The sequence below is a fragment of the Pristiophorus japonicus genome, chromosome 6, assembly GCF_044704955.1.
Source record: "Pristiophorus japonicus isolate sPriJap1 chromosome 6, sPriJap1.hap1, whole genome shotgun sequence".
NCBI lineage: Eukaryota > Metazoa > Chordata > Chondrichthyes > Pristiophoridae > Pristiophorus > Pristiophorus japonicus.
In genome coordinates this window covers 115,293,909-115,308,161 of record NC_091982.1, presented here as the reverse complement: position 1 = coordinate 115,308,161, position 14,253 = coordinate 115,293,909, and the positions used below count along the sequence as shown (strand labels likewise).

Here is a 14,253-nt window from a genome sequence, read left to right as displayed (position 1 = left end):
ACTAACCTTTTGTGTTTCATGCACAAGTGCCCCCAGGTCCCACTGTACTGCAGCACTTTGCAATTTTTCTCCATTTAAATAATAACTTGCTCTTCGTTTTTTTTCTGCCAAAGTGCATGACCTCACACTTTCCAACATTGTACTCCATCTGCAAAATTTTTGCCCACTCACTTAGCCTGTTTATGTCCTTTTGCAGATTGTGTGTGTCTTTACACATTGCTTTTCCTTCCATCTTTATCATCAGCAAACTTGGCTACATTACACTCAGTCTTTTCTTCCAAGTCGTTAATATAGATTGTAAATAGTTGGGGTCCCAGCACTGATCCCTGCGGCACCCCACTAGTTACTGATTGCCAACCCAAGAATGAATCATTTATCCCGACACTCTGTTTTCTGTTAGTAGTTAATCCTCTATCCATGCTAATATATTATCCCCAACCCCGTGAACTTTTATCTTGTGCAGTAACCTTTTATGTGGCACCTTGTCAAATGTTTTCTGGAAGTCCAAATACATCACATCCACTGGTTCCCCTTTATCCACCCTGTTCGTTACATCCTCAAAAAATTCCATCAAACTTGTCGAACTTCACATTAGGATATGGACAACCTACTGAGGGAATCAAATGACCCTTTCTTGCCAAATCATAAAAGAAGCAGACAAACATAGTCACTAGTGAAATAATTCTTGATTGATCTCATGGTCATAATTAGCCTCATTTAAATTTAGACATTGAGTATGCAAATTGTTTAGTAGATTAGGTGAATTATGGAGGCTACAAAGGTAGTTCAGTTATGTCACGGTAATTCAGTATTAACTGGCCTGCTGAATATTATTTGACAGTAAGATCCATGATCAAGTTTGATATAAATTGGTGAGATTAATTTATGATTAGACTCCTTTGATAGCTGACAAGTTAACAGTATTAGATAGCCAGTTTATTGAATAGGTTAGTCTGTGTTTGTAGTTGGCAATGTATCCAGAACTTGGGTGAACTCATCCTTATGAGTTGGCATAGTAGAGCTGGTTGCTTTGTCCTCCAAGAGGTTAATGCTGTTAACCTCTACAGACAGAGTAATGAACATCTGTCTGTAGAGATGATAGAGAGATATTTTTGATCTTCTGCCCCTGGGTAAATTCCCCTTCTGCGTTGATAGCTATATTTGGACTAGCTGGCTTAAATCTCACTTCCCTTGATCTAAAGGAAACTTGCACAGATTGGACCTGTGTGGTCCGGCACCCTCGGGATCTGACCGGTGCCGAAACAGAATTTTCCGAACCACGGGAGATCAGTATATGACTAATAATACACCTGACGTAAGCATACACCTAGTCAAGGCTTACCGGTAACTGTAGAGTGTTGCACACTGCTCTCCTGGGCTATCAACTTGTACCAATCTTGTAGCTTGGCTTGCCTCATGTATTTTGTTTTTTCTTTAATGAGTTTCTCTTGTATCATGTCGACAGACATGGGGGCCGAAATTCAGGGTCGCAAAGAGACCCGTTAATGCCCGTTTGCGGCGGCCATTCCTAAAAATCGAATGACTGCCGCTTTGGGATCAACGGACCGACCCGACCTAAATTCAGATCGGGGATTTTTCGGCCTGGACCCCATCCCGCCCGAGTGGTTGCACCGCCATTGAAAACAATAAAAAAAAACAATAAAAATACTTACCCGTCGATTTTCACCCGGATCTATTGATCCCCCGCTGCGCGGTGCCCCTGGCAGGTTTCTCTGCTGGTGCACCATCTCCGCACTGAGTGCGGCCCGACAGCGTGGCCGCCCTTAAAGGGGAGGACCCAATGCCTCGGCCACAGTGGAAACATTTTTGCCGGCCAACTTGTCGATCGGCTGCCAAAATACTGCCCCTGGGTTCGGCTAGGCTGCCAACGGGCAGCTTGGCACCCCCTCTTGGGTGCCAGGCTGCTGGCCCGGCCGAAACCCTAGTGACCAAAGTTTTAAAAAATGATTGATAGAATCTCTCCCCTTTAACGGAGGGGAGAGAACATGGTGACACGCACTTGCCGTGATGTCATCATGACTCCACCGCAGGATTTCAGAAGTCCTGAAAATGAATCTACTTACCGTACCAGGAGTTCCAGCGGTAAGTACCACTCCAAAACTCATAGGTGCTCCAGTTTTCTGGTGCACCTGAATTTCAGCCCCATGATCTCTTGCTCCGAAATGAAAGTTCTTTGCTCCAGTCCTGCTTTCAAATTGGTGGCCAACTGAATGCATTTATCGATACAAATTCTTTCTTCAACTTCACCCTCATTATCTTTTTGGTTCCAGTAATCGCTCTCGCTGTCTTTCAGTTGAACCCCTACCACCATCATCATTTGGAGGATGAGGGATTACCTGCACGGAAATGCACTTTCTGCCTTTTACAGAAACCCCGTTCTACTTGCACAAGATAAATAATTCTGACTACATCATCATCATCATCATAGGCAGTCCCTCGGAATCAAGGAAGACTTGCTTCCACTCTTAGCATGAGTTCTTAGGTGTCTGAACAGTCCAATACGAAAACCACAGTCTCTGTCACAGGTGGGACAGATAGTCGTTGAGGGAAGGGACCGGTTTGCCACACGCTCTTTCCGCTGCCTGCGTTTAATTTCTGCATGCTCTCGGCGACGAGACTCAAAGTGCTCAGCACCCTCCCGGATGCACTTCCTCCACTTGGGGCGATCTTTGGCCAGGGACTCCCAGGTGTCAGTGGGGATGTTGCACTTTTATCGGAGGCTTTGAGGGTGTCCTACACTGTAATACTTACTATCATGTAAAAGTTGAAACTAACTGCAAACTTCTACCAGAAAATGCCGGGAACTCTCAGCAGGCCAGGCAGCATCCGTGGTGAGAGAAACCTTCATGTTTCAAGTCTGAGACATTAACTGTTTCTCTCACCACGGATGCTGCCTGGCCTGCTGAGTGTTTCCAGCATTTTCTGTTTTTGTTTCAGATTCCACCATTTTTTGCTATTGCAAACTTCACACATTGCTTTTCCTCCCATTGCTACCACTGCTTTTATTTAAAAAAAAACTTCTACTTGGTGTCAAAATACTGTGGATGCTGGAAATCTGAAATAAAAAAATAAAATGCTGGACATACTCAGCAGGTCACGCAGTACCTATGGAGGGAGAAACAGAATTTTGTCAGATTATATATACATCTTGTATATCCTTGATTCTCAGAGGAACCTCAGAATTTATAATTGTTTTAATGCAGAATAGGTCATGATGCATATTTTGACTGAAAATTAGGTTGGTTAAAATTTCTGCTCAGTCAGAGCAAAGTCCAAATCATGGCTTTGGATGCTGAATAAGCATATAAACAGGGCTTTAAAAAATGCAATAAATGCTCGAGTAATAAAAAATACTCAACAGAATGATTGATGTGGGAAGTTGTAATACAATTGGCATTTGTAGTCTAACTTCTAGAAGAGGATAACTTGTATGAGGGCATAGTAGAATAAACAGTAGACAACAGTAGAATAAACTTATATTTGAATCTAATCATCTTTAATTTTTTTTTAGGATAAACTTTGTCTTCCTCATCATATATTGGAAGAAAGGGGACTCGTGAAAGTGGGCTCTACAGTGCAAGCTCTACTTGAACTACCTACGTCTAAACACGCACAATTATCTGCTGTGTAACTAGCTTTCCTCTTCCTGTGCAAGACCCATTTATAAAATGGTTACATTCATGGACTCAAAGTCACAGTTTTACAACCAAGGCTAAACCAAGTTCTATTGAAAAGTCATACTTGCAAAAATAGCAGTTCAGCAAACATTTTAAAGTCAGTGTAACAGCTGTCACTACTTCAGCCAATAGTCAGATGAAATGTCCGTGTTTATCTGTTTTGCCAGGTAATTGCACCCAGCTAACCATAGCTGCCATACAAGAAAGTTCAGAACAAGTTATTTTGTCATTTGCTCAATCTCCACAAACAAATACAAAGCTCCTTCTATCCAGATTTAGGGGAAAAAACATTCTTGCAACACTATCCATTTAAATATTCATACTATTCAGGTGATTTCCTCCTCCCCCCCCCACACCCCCCCCCCCCCCAGCTCTACAAAATTACATGTTTCTCCCGCTCAAACTTTCAAGTTTTTTAACCTGCTTGCACACAAAGAAAAAGATTTTTCACTGCTGTCGAGATCTTTGAATCAGTTTTTTGTATAATCTGACATTTCTTTGGTTGCTTTGTTTTTTTTGATTTATGTCTAGCTTTGTGACTTGGTCAGTAAGTTTTCAATTTAATTGGTGCCCTCTAATGCCATTGTTTTCTCAGGGCTACTAGGTTTTGCGTGCCAGTTTCAGCTACTGGTTCACACGAGTACTTTTATATTGAGTGCCATGGAGCCTTTTCAATATCAGACATTCATGACTGTTCTAGTTGCCTCGCACTACTTGAGATTTAATGCATGTCAGGTTTGCTTAAAACTGGGTAGGGCCAGCTAATAACACAAAAATGATTGGAAACGTTCCTGGCCTCGAGAATGTCTGTACTGGATTTGTTCTAATCTAGGGAAACATCATAAATCCGTTCAGTAAAACTGGCTTCAACTCCCAAGTTTGGAGAGGGAGTTGTACAAGCCAGGATTGTTCAGGTGCCTGCATGGATGTACCAAGCAAGACTCTTTACTGTGAATATTTACAGCATAGAGTAAGGTGTTGGGGGAAGGGGTCCGACAGTATTGGATGCCAGGGTGTGACTGAGACACCAAAGTTGGACCAGTGCCGTTCAGTGAGGTACAACCCAGCCTTGACTAGGCCTTTCAGCTGGCAGCAAGCTATCCATCAGTATTGACTGGGTATCCAAGGCATCAGCCAAAGCCTCCAATACTTCCCCATTTCCTCATATCCAGAATAGTTTCTGATTCCTACCTGTAGAAAATTTCAGTACTGATAACTTACGCACCTCTTCAACCTTTCCCATAAAAAGAAAATATAATATGTTTAATGTACATAGGATGCTAGCTTACATATGGATAGGACACGAGATTTTTTTCTTATGAAACCCAAATGGGAAGAAAACGTATCACTAAACAAATGCTAATTAACTCTGTTGTAGAGAGCATCTGCATAAACTAGTGTCTGCATTTTGAGCCATAAAATGATCACTCCAGTCAGAGTCCAATAAACTAACTCATAGTTGAACCTTCATCAGTTTCTGACTTAGCACAGCTTACGTGAGTTATTGCCTTCCGTTGGGGGCGGGGGTGGGGAACCTTTTTAATATCTATTTGTATCTTTCAAGTTTTTATATTTTTATATATCTCACTCTTTACTTCGTGTGATTTAATTGTTCACCAGCTACTTGATCATGTGTGCATCAAAATTAGAACTCTTACTAGATCCAAATACCCCTACCTGGGACTTTAGCAGACAAGAACATAAGGGCCAGGCAAGAGCGAGATTGTGAGTCGCCAGAGCTGGGATAAAATCACCCTAAAGGTAGCAGGATATTCTGGAATATTTATGGAGGTTGCATTTCATTCGAAGAGGGAAGATTCTAATTTGGAAAATTAATACTTTATACCACTATTCATTATTCATGTCCTCCTACCTCTTCCAAGGAGGGTAAATTGCTGAGCAAGTGCTTGCTTTCAGTGCTCACTTCTTTCAGTGGGTATTGTTATTGTTGTTTCCAGATTTAAGAGGAAAGTTCTGTTTTGTTGTGAAAAACAATTTTTCTGCTGATTCGTGTTGTAAAATGTCATCATCCTCATTTTTCAGGAATTTTCATTTTTTTTTTTAAAGTGTTTTATTAATTTTGTTCAATGCAAAGTGTACCATTATCTGTTCAGGCTGCGTTTAAGTTTGCCCTTCCTGTTGGACTTTTACCTTGATGAAGGCATGGTGTCTCTCTCTGCTGCTACTCACGAAAAATTGGTATTCAGAACTGTGCAGCACTCCACATCAGAGAGAGATAATCTTTCAGAGAGATGTTATTACACAATCGCAGAACTTGTGTCTGGGGAGATGGTGTGGAGCTTTTCTGTTACACTGTGGTCTTTTTCTGGCTCCTTTTATAAAGTGAACTTTGAGGTAGATTTTATTGAGCAGCACCTATGCACTTCCCAGTGTTCTTCAAGACAAAGGGGCAGATATCTTGGAAATTTCCTAAATTCAACTGGCATAGGAACAGTAGTAGGCCATTCATCCTGTTCTGCTATTCAAACAGACCATGATTGATTTCTACTTGACTCCATTTAACTGACTTTGATCCCTATCTCTTGATACCCTTACCTAACAAAAATCTAATGATCTCAGTCTTGAAAATTTGAATTGACCCAGTATCTACAGCGTTTTGGGGGAGAGAATTCCAGATTTCTACACTCCTTTTTTTTTGTGTGAACAAGTGCTTCCTGATTTCACTCCTGAATGTCCTGGCTCTAATTGTATTATGCCCCCTTGTTCTGGAATCCAGCAGGAGAGGAAATAGTTTCTCTCTCTCGACCCTATCACCTTAATTAGATCACCCCAACCATATAAACTCATGGGAATACAAGCCAAATTTATGCAACCTGTCCTCATAATTTAGTCCTTTTAAACCCTGGTACAATTCTGGCCAATTTGTGCTTTTACCCCATCCAAGCAATATATCCTACCCAAAACTGAACGTAATACTCCAGATGGGGTCTGATCAAGGCTGTGTCGAACTGATGCATAATTTCCTCCCCTCTGTATTCCAGACCCCTTGAGATTAAGACCAATCTTAGAACATAAGAACATAAGAATTAGGAACAGGAGTAGGCCATCTAGCCCCTCGAGCCTGCTCCGCCATTCAATAAGATCATGGCTGATCTGGTCGTGGACTCAGCTCCACTTACCCGCCCTCTCCCCGTAACCCTTAATTCCCTTATTGCTTAAAAATCTATCTATCTTTGACTTGAAAACATTCAATGAGCCAGCCTCAACTGCTTCCTTGGGCAGAGAATTCCACAGATTCACAACCCTCTGGAAGAAGAAATTCTTTCTCAACTCGGTTTTAAATTGGCTCCTCCGTATTTTGAGGCTGTGCCCCCTAGTTCTAGTCTCCCCCACCAATGGAAACAACCTCTCTGCCTCTATCTTGTCTATCCCTTTCATGATTTTAAATGTTTCTATAAGATCACCCCTCATCCTTCTGAACTCCAAGGAGTAAAGACCCAGTCTACTCAATCTATCATCATAAGTTAACCCCCTCATTTCTCGAATCAGCCTAGTGAATCGTCTCTGTACCCCTTCCAAAGCTAGTATATCCTTCCTTAAGTAAGGTGACCAAAACTGCACGCAGTACTCCAGGTGTGGCCTTACCAATACCCTATACAGTTGCAGCAACACCTCCCTGCTTTTGTACTCCATCCCTTTCGCAATGAAGGCCAACATTCCATTCGCCTTCCTGATTACCTGCTGCACCTGCAAACTAACCTTTTGGGATTCATGCACAAGGACCCCCAGGTCCCTCTGCACCACAGCATGTTGTAATTTCTCCCCATTCAAATAATATTCCCTTTTACTGTTTTTTTTCCCCAAGGTGGATGACCTCACACTTTCCGACATTGTATTCCATCTGCCAAACCTTAGCCCATTCACTTAACCTATCTAAATCTCTTTGCAGCCTCTCTGTGTCCTCTACACAACCCGCTTTCCCACTAATCTTCGTGTCATCTGCAAATTTTATTGCGCTACACTCTGTCCCCTCTTCTAGGTCATCCATAATATATTGTAAACAGTTGTGGTCCCAGTACTGATCCTTGTGGCACACCACTAACCACTGATTTCCAACCGGAAAAGGACCCATTTATCCCGACTCTCTGCTTTCTGTTCGCCAGCCAATTCTCAATCCATGCTAATACATTTCCTCTGACTCCGCGTACCTTTATCTTCTGCAGTAACCTTTTGTGTGGCACCTTATCGAATGCCTTTTGGAAATCTAAATACACCACATCCATCGGTACACCTCTATCCACCATGCTCGTTATATCCTCAAAGAATTCCAGTAAGTTAGTTAAACATGATTTCCCTTTCATGAATCCATGCTGTGTCTGCTTGATTGCACTATTCCTATCCAGATGTCCCGCTATTTCTTCCTTAATGATAGTTTCAAGCATTTTCCCCACTACAGATGTTAAACTAACCGGCCTATATTTACCTGCCTTTTGCCTGTCCCCTTTTTTAAACAGAGGCGTTACATTAGCTGCTCTCCAATCCGCTGGTACCTCCCCAGAGTCCAGAGAATTTTGGTAGATTATAACACATGCATCTGCTATAACTTCCGCCATCTCTTTTAATACCCTGGGATGCATTTCATCAGGACCAGGGGACTTGTCTACCTTCAGTCCCATTAGTCTGTCCAGCACTACCTCCCTAGTGATAGTGATCATCTCAAGGTCCTCCCTTCCCACATTCCTATGACCAGCAATTTTTGGCATGGTTTTTGTGTCTTCCACTGTGAAGACGGAAGCAAAATAATTGTTTAAGGTCTCAGCCATTTCCACATTTCCCATTATTAAATCCCCCTTTTCATCTTCTAAGGGACCAACATTTACTTTAGTCACTCTTTTCCGTTTTATGTATCTGTAAAAGCTTTTACTATCTGTTTTTATGTTTTGCGAAAGTTTACCTTCGTAATCTATCTTCCCTTTCTTTATTGCTTTTTTAGTCATTCTTTGCTGTTGCTTAAAATTTTCCCAATCCTCTAGTTTCCCACTAACCTTGGCCACCTTATACGCATTGGTCTTTGATTTGATACTTTCCTTTATTTCCTTGGTTATCCATGGCTGGTTATCTCTTTTGCCGCCCTTCTTTTTCACTGGAATATATTTTTGTTGCGCATTATGAAAGAGCTCCTTAAAAGTCCTCCACTGTTCCTCAATTGTGCCACCATTTAGTCCTTGTTTCCAGTCTACTTTAGCCAACTCTGCCCTCATCCCACTGTAGTCCCCTTTTTGATTACTTTTTTTACCTGTGCACTAGCTATTAACAATTTGTGTACATGGACACTCAAATTCCTTTGCTCCTCCACAGTTCCTAATCTCTCCTCATTAAGCAAATATTACGATTTGCCATTCTTGATCCAGAATGGATGGCTTCACACTTCCCCATGTTGAACTCTATCTGCCACAGTTTTGCCCATTCACTTAATCTGTCTATGTCCCTATGGAACTTCCTGCTCCCATCTACACAATGTACTGTGCCTCCGAACAAAGTGTCATCTACAAACTTGGGTATGCAACTCTATATCCCTTCATTCAAGTCAAAAGTTAAGGGCCCAGAACAAAACTTTGGGGAGCACCACTTGTCACATTCCTAAATCCCTATTCTCTGTCTCCTACCTTCCAACTAATTACCGGACAATTGGAGCACTCGCCATGTTTGGCAAAGTCAACTAAAAGCAGAGGCTGAAGCCAAGGTTTGTATTGGTTTGATCAAAATAGCTATGCAGGATTTAAATTCGTAAGAGCAACCTACATTGAAGCAAATCCTTTCATGCTGAAGGATTCCATTAAGAGGGGCAACCATTTCTGACTTTTTTGTATGAGGGCTTTTAAATTGCAGATTTTCAAGTCTAGGGGTTTTTACTCAAATCAGTGCTTCACTGATAGCATCCCCAAAATGGAGTATTCAAAACCATGCTGATGAACTTTCCAGGTGGTCTGTCAGCAGAAGTGTTTCATCAGTTACTGCAAGCCACAACGGATGACCAGTGCAATCACAGCTTCAATCTCTGATGCCAGCACACAGCATGCTGACTAAGCAGAAACCTACCAGGGACATGTTAGGTATATCAAATTTATACCTGGACTGGTGTGGAGTGCTTGGCTAATGGGTATTAATCTGAAATAAGAAACTGATGAAGCAGTTTTGCACATTCTATTCCACATTAGGACTGCAAATAACTGCGAGATGCCAGCCTGATTAAATACAGTTTCAAGTTTGAAACGACATGCTCTGTAAAATGTTAGAAACTGGAATGGATCTTTTAGTGAATTGCTTGATAAAAGATGATGTTCTTCAGGAGACCAGCAGTGGGGAACTATTTCAAAACTATAGGCAGATTTGAATCATTTTCCCCAGAAGAAAAGTGCTTTCTATTTTCCGCTCCCTATAATATACACCGACATATATAAGCCTACAAAAAGTGTTGTAGATTTAAAACATTCAAATAAGGAAAATAAATGGGTAATTCAGGATCTTGTTTAATATACACAGTATTGAAATGCTTAGCACAAGGTATTTACCAAGATAGGGCTTTTTCCCATTTGTTCAGGATGTGAATGACACCGGCAAGTTTGCACTTATTGTCCATCCCAAATTGCTCGGAGAAGGTAGGAGTCCTGGACCTAATCCTTGAACTGCTGTGGTCCTTGTAGTGACGATGCCAGGTGGAGAATTCCATGATACTGACCTAGAGACAATGAAGGAATGGTGATCTATCCAAGGAAAGCTGGTGTGTAGCTTGAACGTGATGGTGTTTCCATGACATTGCTGCTCTTTGTCATTCAGAGGTCGTGGAGCTGAGAGGTATTGTCAAGGTGAGCTTGGAGAGTTGCAGGAGTGCGTTCTATAGATAAACACACACAGTGTGCAGGGTGTGGATATTGTGTTCAGTGGCAGGGGCTCTGATCAAGCAGACTGCCTCGTTCTGCATGGAGTTTAGTGAGTATTGTGGCTGCACCCATCCAATTAAGTTTTGAGTATTCTTTCACACTCCTTACTATGTCAGCCCGACAATTATGCCCTCCTCTTGGGTGCCACCCTGGTGGACCATGGGCTGAAGTTTTAAAATCGCGAAGGCTCTCCCCTTTAAGTGGAGAGGAAAACCGTGGTGACACGGTTCCGTGATGACGTCATCGAGTCGGTCACTCCGCACCGCCCAACTTCCACCACCATATGTATCCACCCCTCTCGTGTAGTCACCGCCCCCATTAAGAGCGACTTCCGGATTCGAAGAAAAAACCCCAACAAAGAGCGGAATTTCGCTCGAGATGATCACAACCACAGCTGCAGTAAAAACCATTGAACTAGGGTGCGTGCACCCCTTTTCAGGCGGGGAGCAATTTCTACCCTAAATAGTGAAAATAAAAATTTTTAAATTACATCAACAACAATTAAATTCTGAAGGAATGAGACTCCACACTTGTAAAAGTAAATTTTCAGTGCCATAGCGGTTGTTTGGTAGTGATTAAGAATTATCACGCTGATTAAAAATTCATTTGCACTTGAATGGACAAGCCATAACTTTTTCTGGCTGGATTAGTCAGTATCCACCGTGCAAGTGCCCCAACTTCAGGCCATTCCACGTGTTTCACTGCCGAGACTCTCGGCGTGATACTATTACAGCAAAGCTGGAGGAGCAGGGCAACCCGAACAGCAATTTTTTGATTTCCGCCTTGAACTGTGCATGTGCAGTTGCTAGAACTTTTCTGTCGATTTGCTGTTTAATAACAGCACCGATAGTCTCACTGTTATTTTTACTGCAAAATGTGGGCCAAAATACAAGGTATGCGAGAAATGCATTGACGGATTGGTGAAAGCTTTCTGATGTGTATAATTTTAATTCTCTCTGAAATTGTAGCTTATCTTTTAGACAGACCTAATGAGCCTCTATAGAATTATTTTACTTTATAAATCATTGATGGGAATTTCCTTGGGGGTAGTCCCAATCATCCACCAGAACTTCGGCAGAAACAGTTTACATTTGTCTGAGATTGGTGTTGGAAAAGCTGACTTTTATCTTTTTAACTGCCCTTTTCCTGCCTCCAAGGGTCAGTGCTGGAGGGGAGATGGGGTGGAGGGGGGACTAAACGGAACATTAAAGGATTTAAATGTGATTTTGTTTTGCTTTTTTAAGAGATTTTTAAAGGTTAGAAAAGGTAGGATAGATTAGATTAGGTAAAACAAAAATAACATTCTAATGAGGATAAAAAGGACGGTAAAGTAAGCAAGAGTTTAAATTTTTTATTTTTGTATGTTTTTACTAATTGTATTAAGATTCATAATACATGAAGTGAAGTTATTCCTGATGATTTGAATGCGCTTTATCATTGCATTAGTTGAAAACATACAGAACTATTTTGCCCAGGGAAACTAGGATTTCCCTGGACCTGCGAGCAGTAGAGTTGATAAAGATCACGTTGTAAACATCGGATACTGCACGCAACATCTTTGCACTCTAGCTTCATTATAACAATCATTGGCATACTGGAAAATTCCTTTACATTAGAAATTAAGCACTATGACTGATTCTGTATGGTAGAAAATATGCAGGAAGTTGTAGTAATATAGCAATGATAACATCATCCATAGGCAGTCCCTCGGAATCGAGGAAGACTTGCTTCCACTCTTAGAATGAGTCCTTAGGTGGCTGAACAGTCCAATGTGAGAGCCACAGTCCCTGTCACGGGTGGGATAGACAGTCGTTGAGGGTAAGAGAGGGTGGGACAGGTTTGCTGCATGTTCCTTCCGCAGCCTGCGCTTGTCTTCCGCATGCACTCACTGACGAGTCTCGAGGTGCTTAGCACCCTCCTGGATCTGTCTCCTCCACCCAGGGTGGTCTTCGGCCAGGGACTCCCAGGAGTCGGTGGGGATGCTGCACTTTACCAGGGAGCTTTGAGGGTGTCCTTGTAAGGTTTCCTCTGTCCACCTTTGGCTCGTTTGCCACAAAGGAGTTCTGAGTAGAGCGCTTGTTTCGGGAGTCTCGTGTCTGGCATGTGGACAACGTGACCCGCCCCGTGGGGCTGATCAAGTGTAGTCAGTGCTTCAATGCTGGGTATGTTGGCCTGGTAAAGGACGTTAATGTTAGTGCGTCTATTCTGCCAGGGAATTTGTAGGATCTTGCGGAGGTATCGTTGGTGGTATTTCTCCAGCGACTTGAGGTGTCTACTATACATGGTCCATGTCTCTGAGCCATACAGGAGGGCAGGTATTACTACAGTCCTGTAGACCATGAGCTTGGTGGTAAATTTGAGGGCCTCGTTTTCGAACACACTTTTCCTCTGGCGGCCGAAGGCTGTGCTGGCACACTGGAGACGGTGTTGAATCTCCTCGTCAATGTCTGCTTTTGTTGATAAGAGGCTCCTGAGGTATGGGAAATGGTCCACGTTTTCCAGGGCCGCGCCATGAATCTTGATGACTGGGGGGCAGTGCTCTGCAGCGAGGACAGGCTGGTGGATGACCTTTGTCTTATGGATGTTTAGCGTAAGGCCCATACTTTCATACGCCTCAGTAAATACGTCGACATTGTCCTGGAGTTCAGCTCTGAGTGTGCGCAGACGCAGACGTCATCTGCATACTGTAGCTCGACGACAGAAGTTGGGGTGGTCTTGGACAGCGAAGGTTGAACAGTTTCCCACTGGTTCTGTAGTTTAGTTCCACTTCAGCGGAGAGCTTGTTAACTGTGAGGTGGAGCATGGCAGCGAGGAAGATTGAGAAGAGGGTTGGGACGATGACACAGCCCTGTTTGACCCCGGTCCGGTTCGAATGTAATAGATCCGTTGGTAAGGATCACGGCCTGCATGTCATCCTGGAGTAGGCGGAGGATGTTAATGAACTTTTGGGGGCATCCGAAACGGAGGAGGACGCTCCATAGACCCTCGCGGTTGACCGTGTCAAAGGTCTTTGTAAGGTCAAAGAAGACCATGTATAAGGGCTGGCGCTGCTCCCTGCATTTTTCCTGTAGCTGTCGTGCTGCAAAAATCATGTCTGTTGTGCCCCGTAGGGGAAGGAATCTGCACTGTGACTCCGGGAAGAGCTCCTTGGCCACAGGGAGAAAGCAGTTGAGGAGGACTCTTAACAACTTTCCCAGTGGCTGATAGCAGGGAGATTCCTCTGTAGCTGCCGCAGTCTGACCTGTCCCCTTTTTTTGAACCTGGTCACAATCACTGCATCTCTCAGATCTCCCGGCATGCTCTTCTCCCTCCAGTTGAGAGATGAGGTCATGTATCAGCGCCTCTCCGCCAAATTTTAGTGTCTCAGCAGGGATTCCATCCACGCCCGTAGCCTTGTTGTTTTGAGCTGTCTTGTAGCTTTTCCTATCTTGTGCAACGTTGGGGTTTCACTGAGGTGGTGGCGGGTCACATGCTGCGGGATGGAGTCAAGAACACTCGTGTTAAAGACAGAGTCTCGATTGAGGAGCTCTTCAAAGTGCTCCTTCCAGCGGGCCCTGATTGGCCAAGAATGGGGAAACACTCATCGAGGACACCAAGGCAGTGGTGGGATGGGGCCTTGGGAGTTTGGACCGTAGGTGGCCTTGACTGCGATG

The 14,253-nt window shown here is 43.1% G+C and overlaps 1 protein-coding gene across 5 annotated transcripts in view; it reads left to right on the top strand.

Moving 5' to 3' along the window:
- lrch2 (leucine-rich repeats and calponin homology (CH) domain containing 2) overlaps positions 1 to 10,181 on the top strand; it is a 199,244-nt gene extending 189,063 nt beyond the window's left edge. For 3 of the 5 annotated variants that reach the window (XM_070883131.1, XM_070883130.1, XM_070883133.1), the window contains one exon: positions 3,533 to 10,181. In XM_070883131.1, the coding sequence (XP_070739232.1) occupies positions 3,533 to 3,652 (120 nt within the window). In that variant the 3' untranslated portion in view covers positions 3,653 to 10,181. Of the gene's footprint in view, positions 1 to 2,291; positions 2,825 to 3,532 lie in introns of those variants that run through there. The other 2 variants (XR_011593624.1, XM_070883132.1) reach the window with 2 other exon arrangements.
- Positions 10,182 to 14,253: the final 4,072 nt, after the last annotated feature.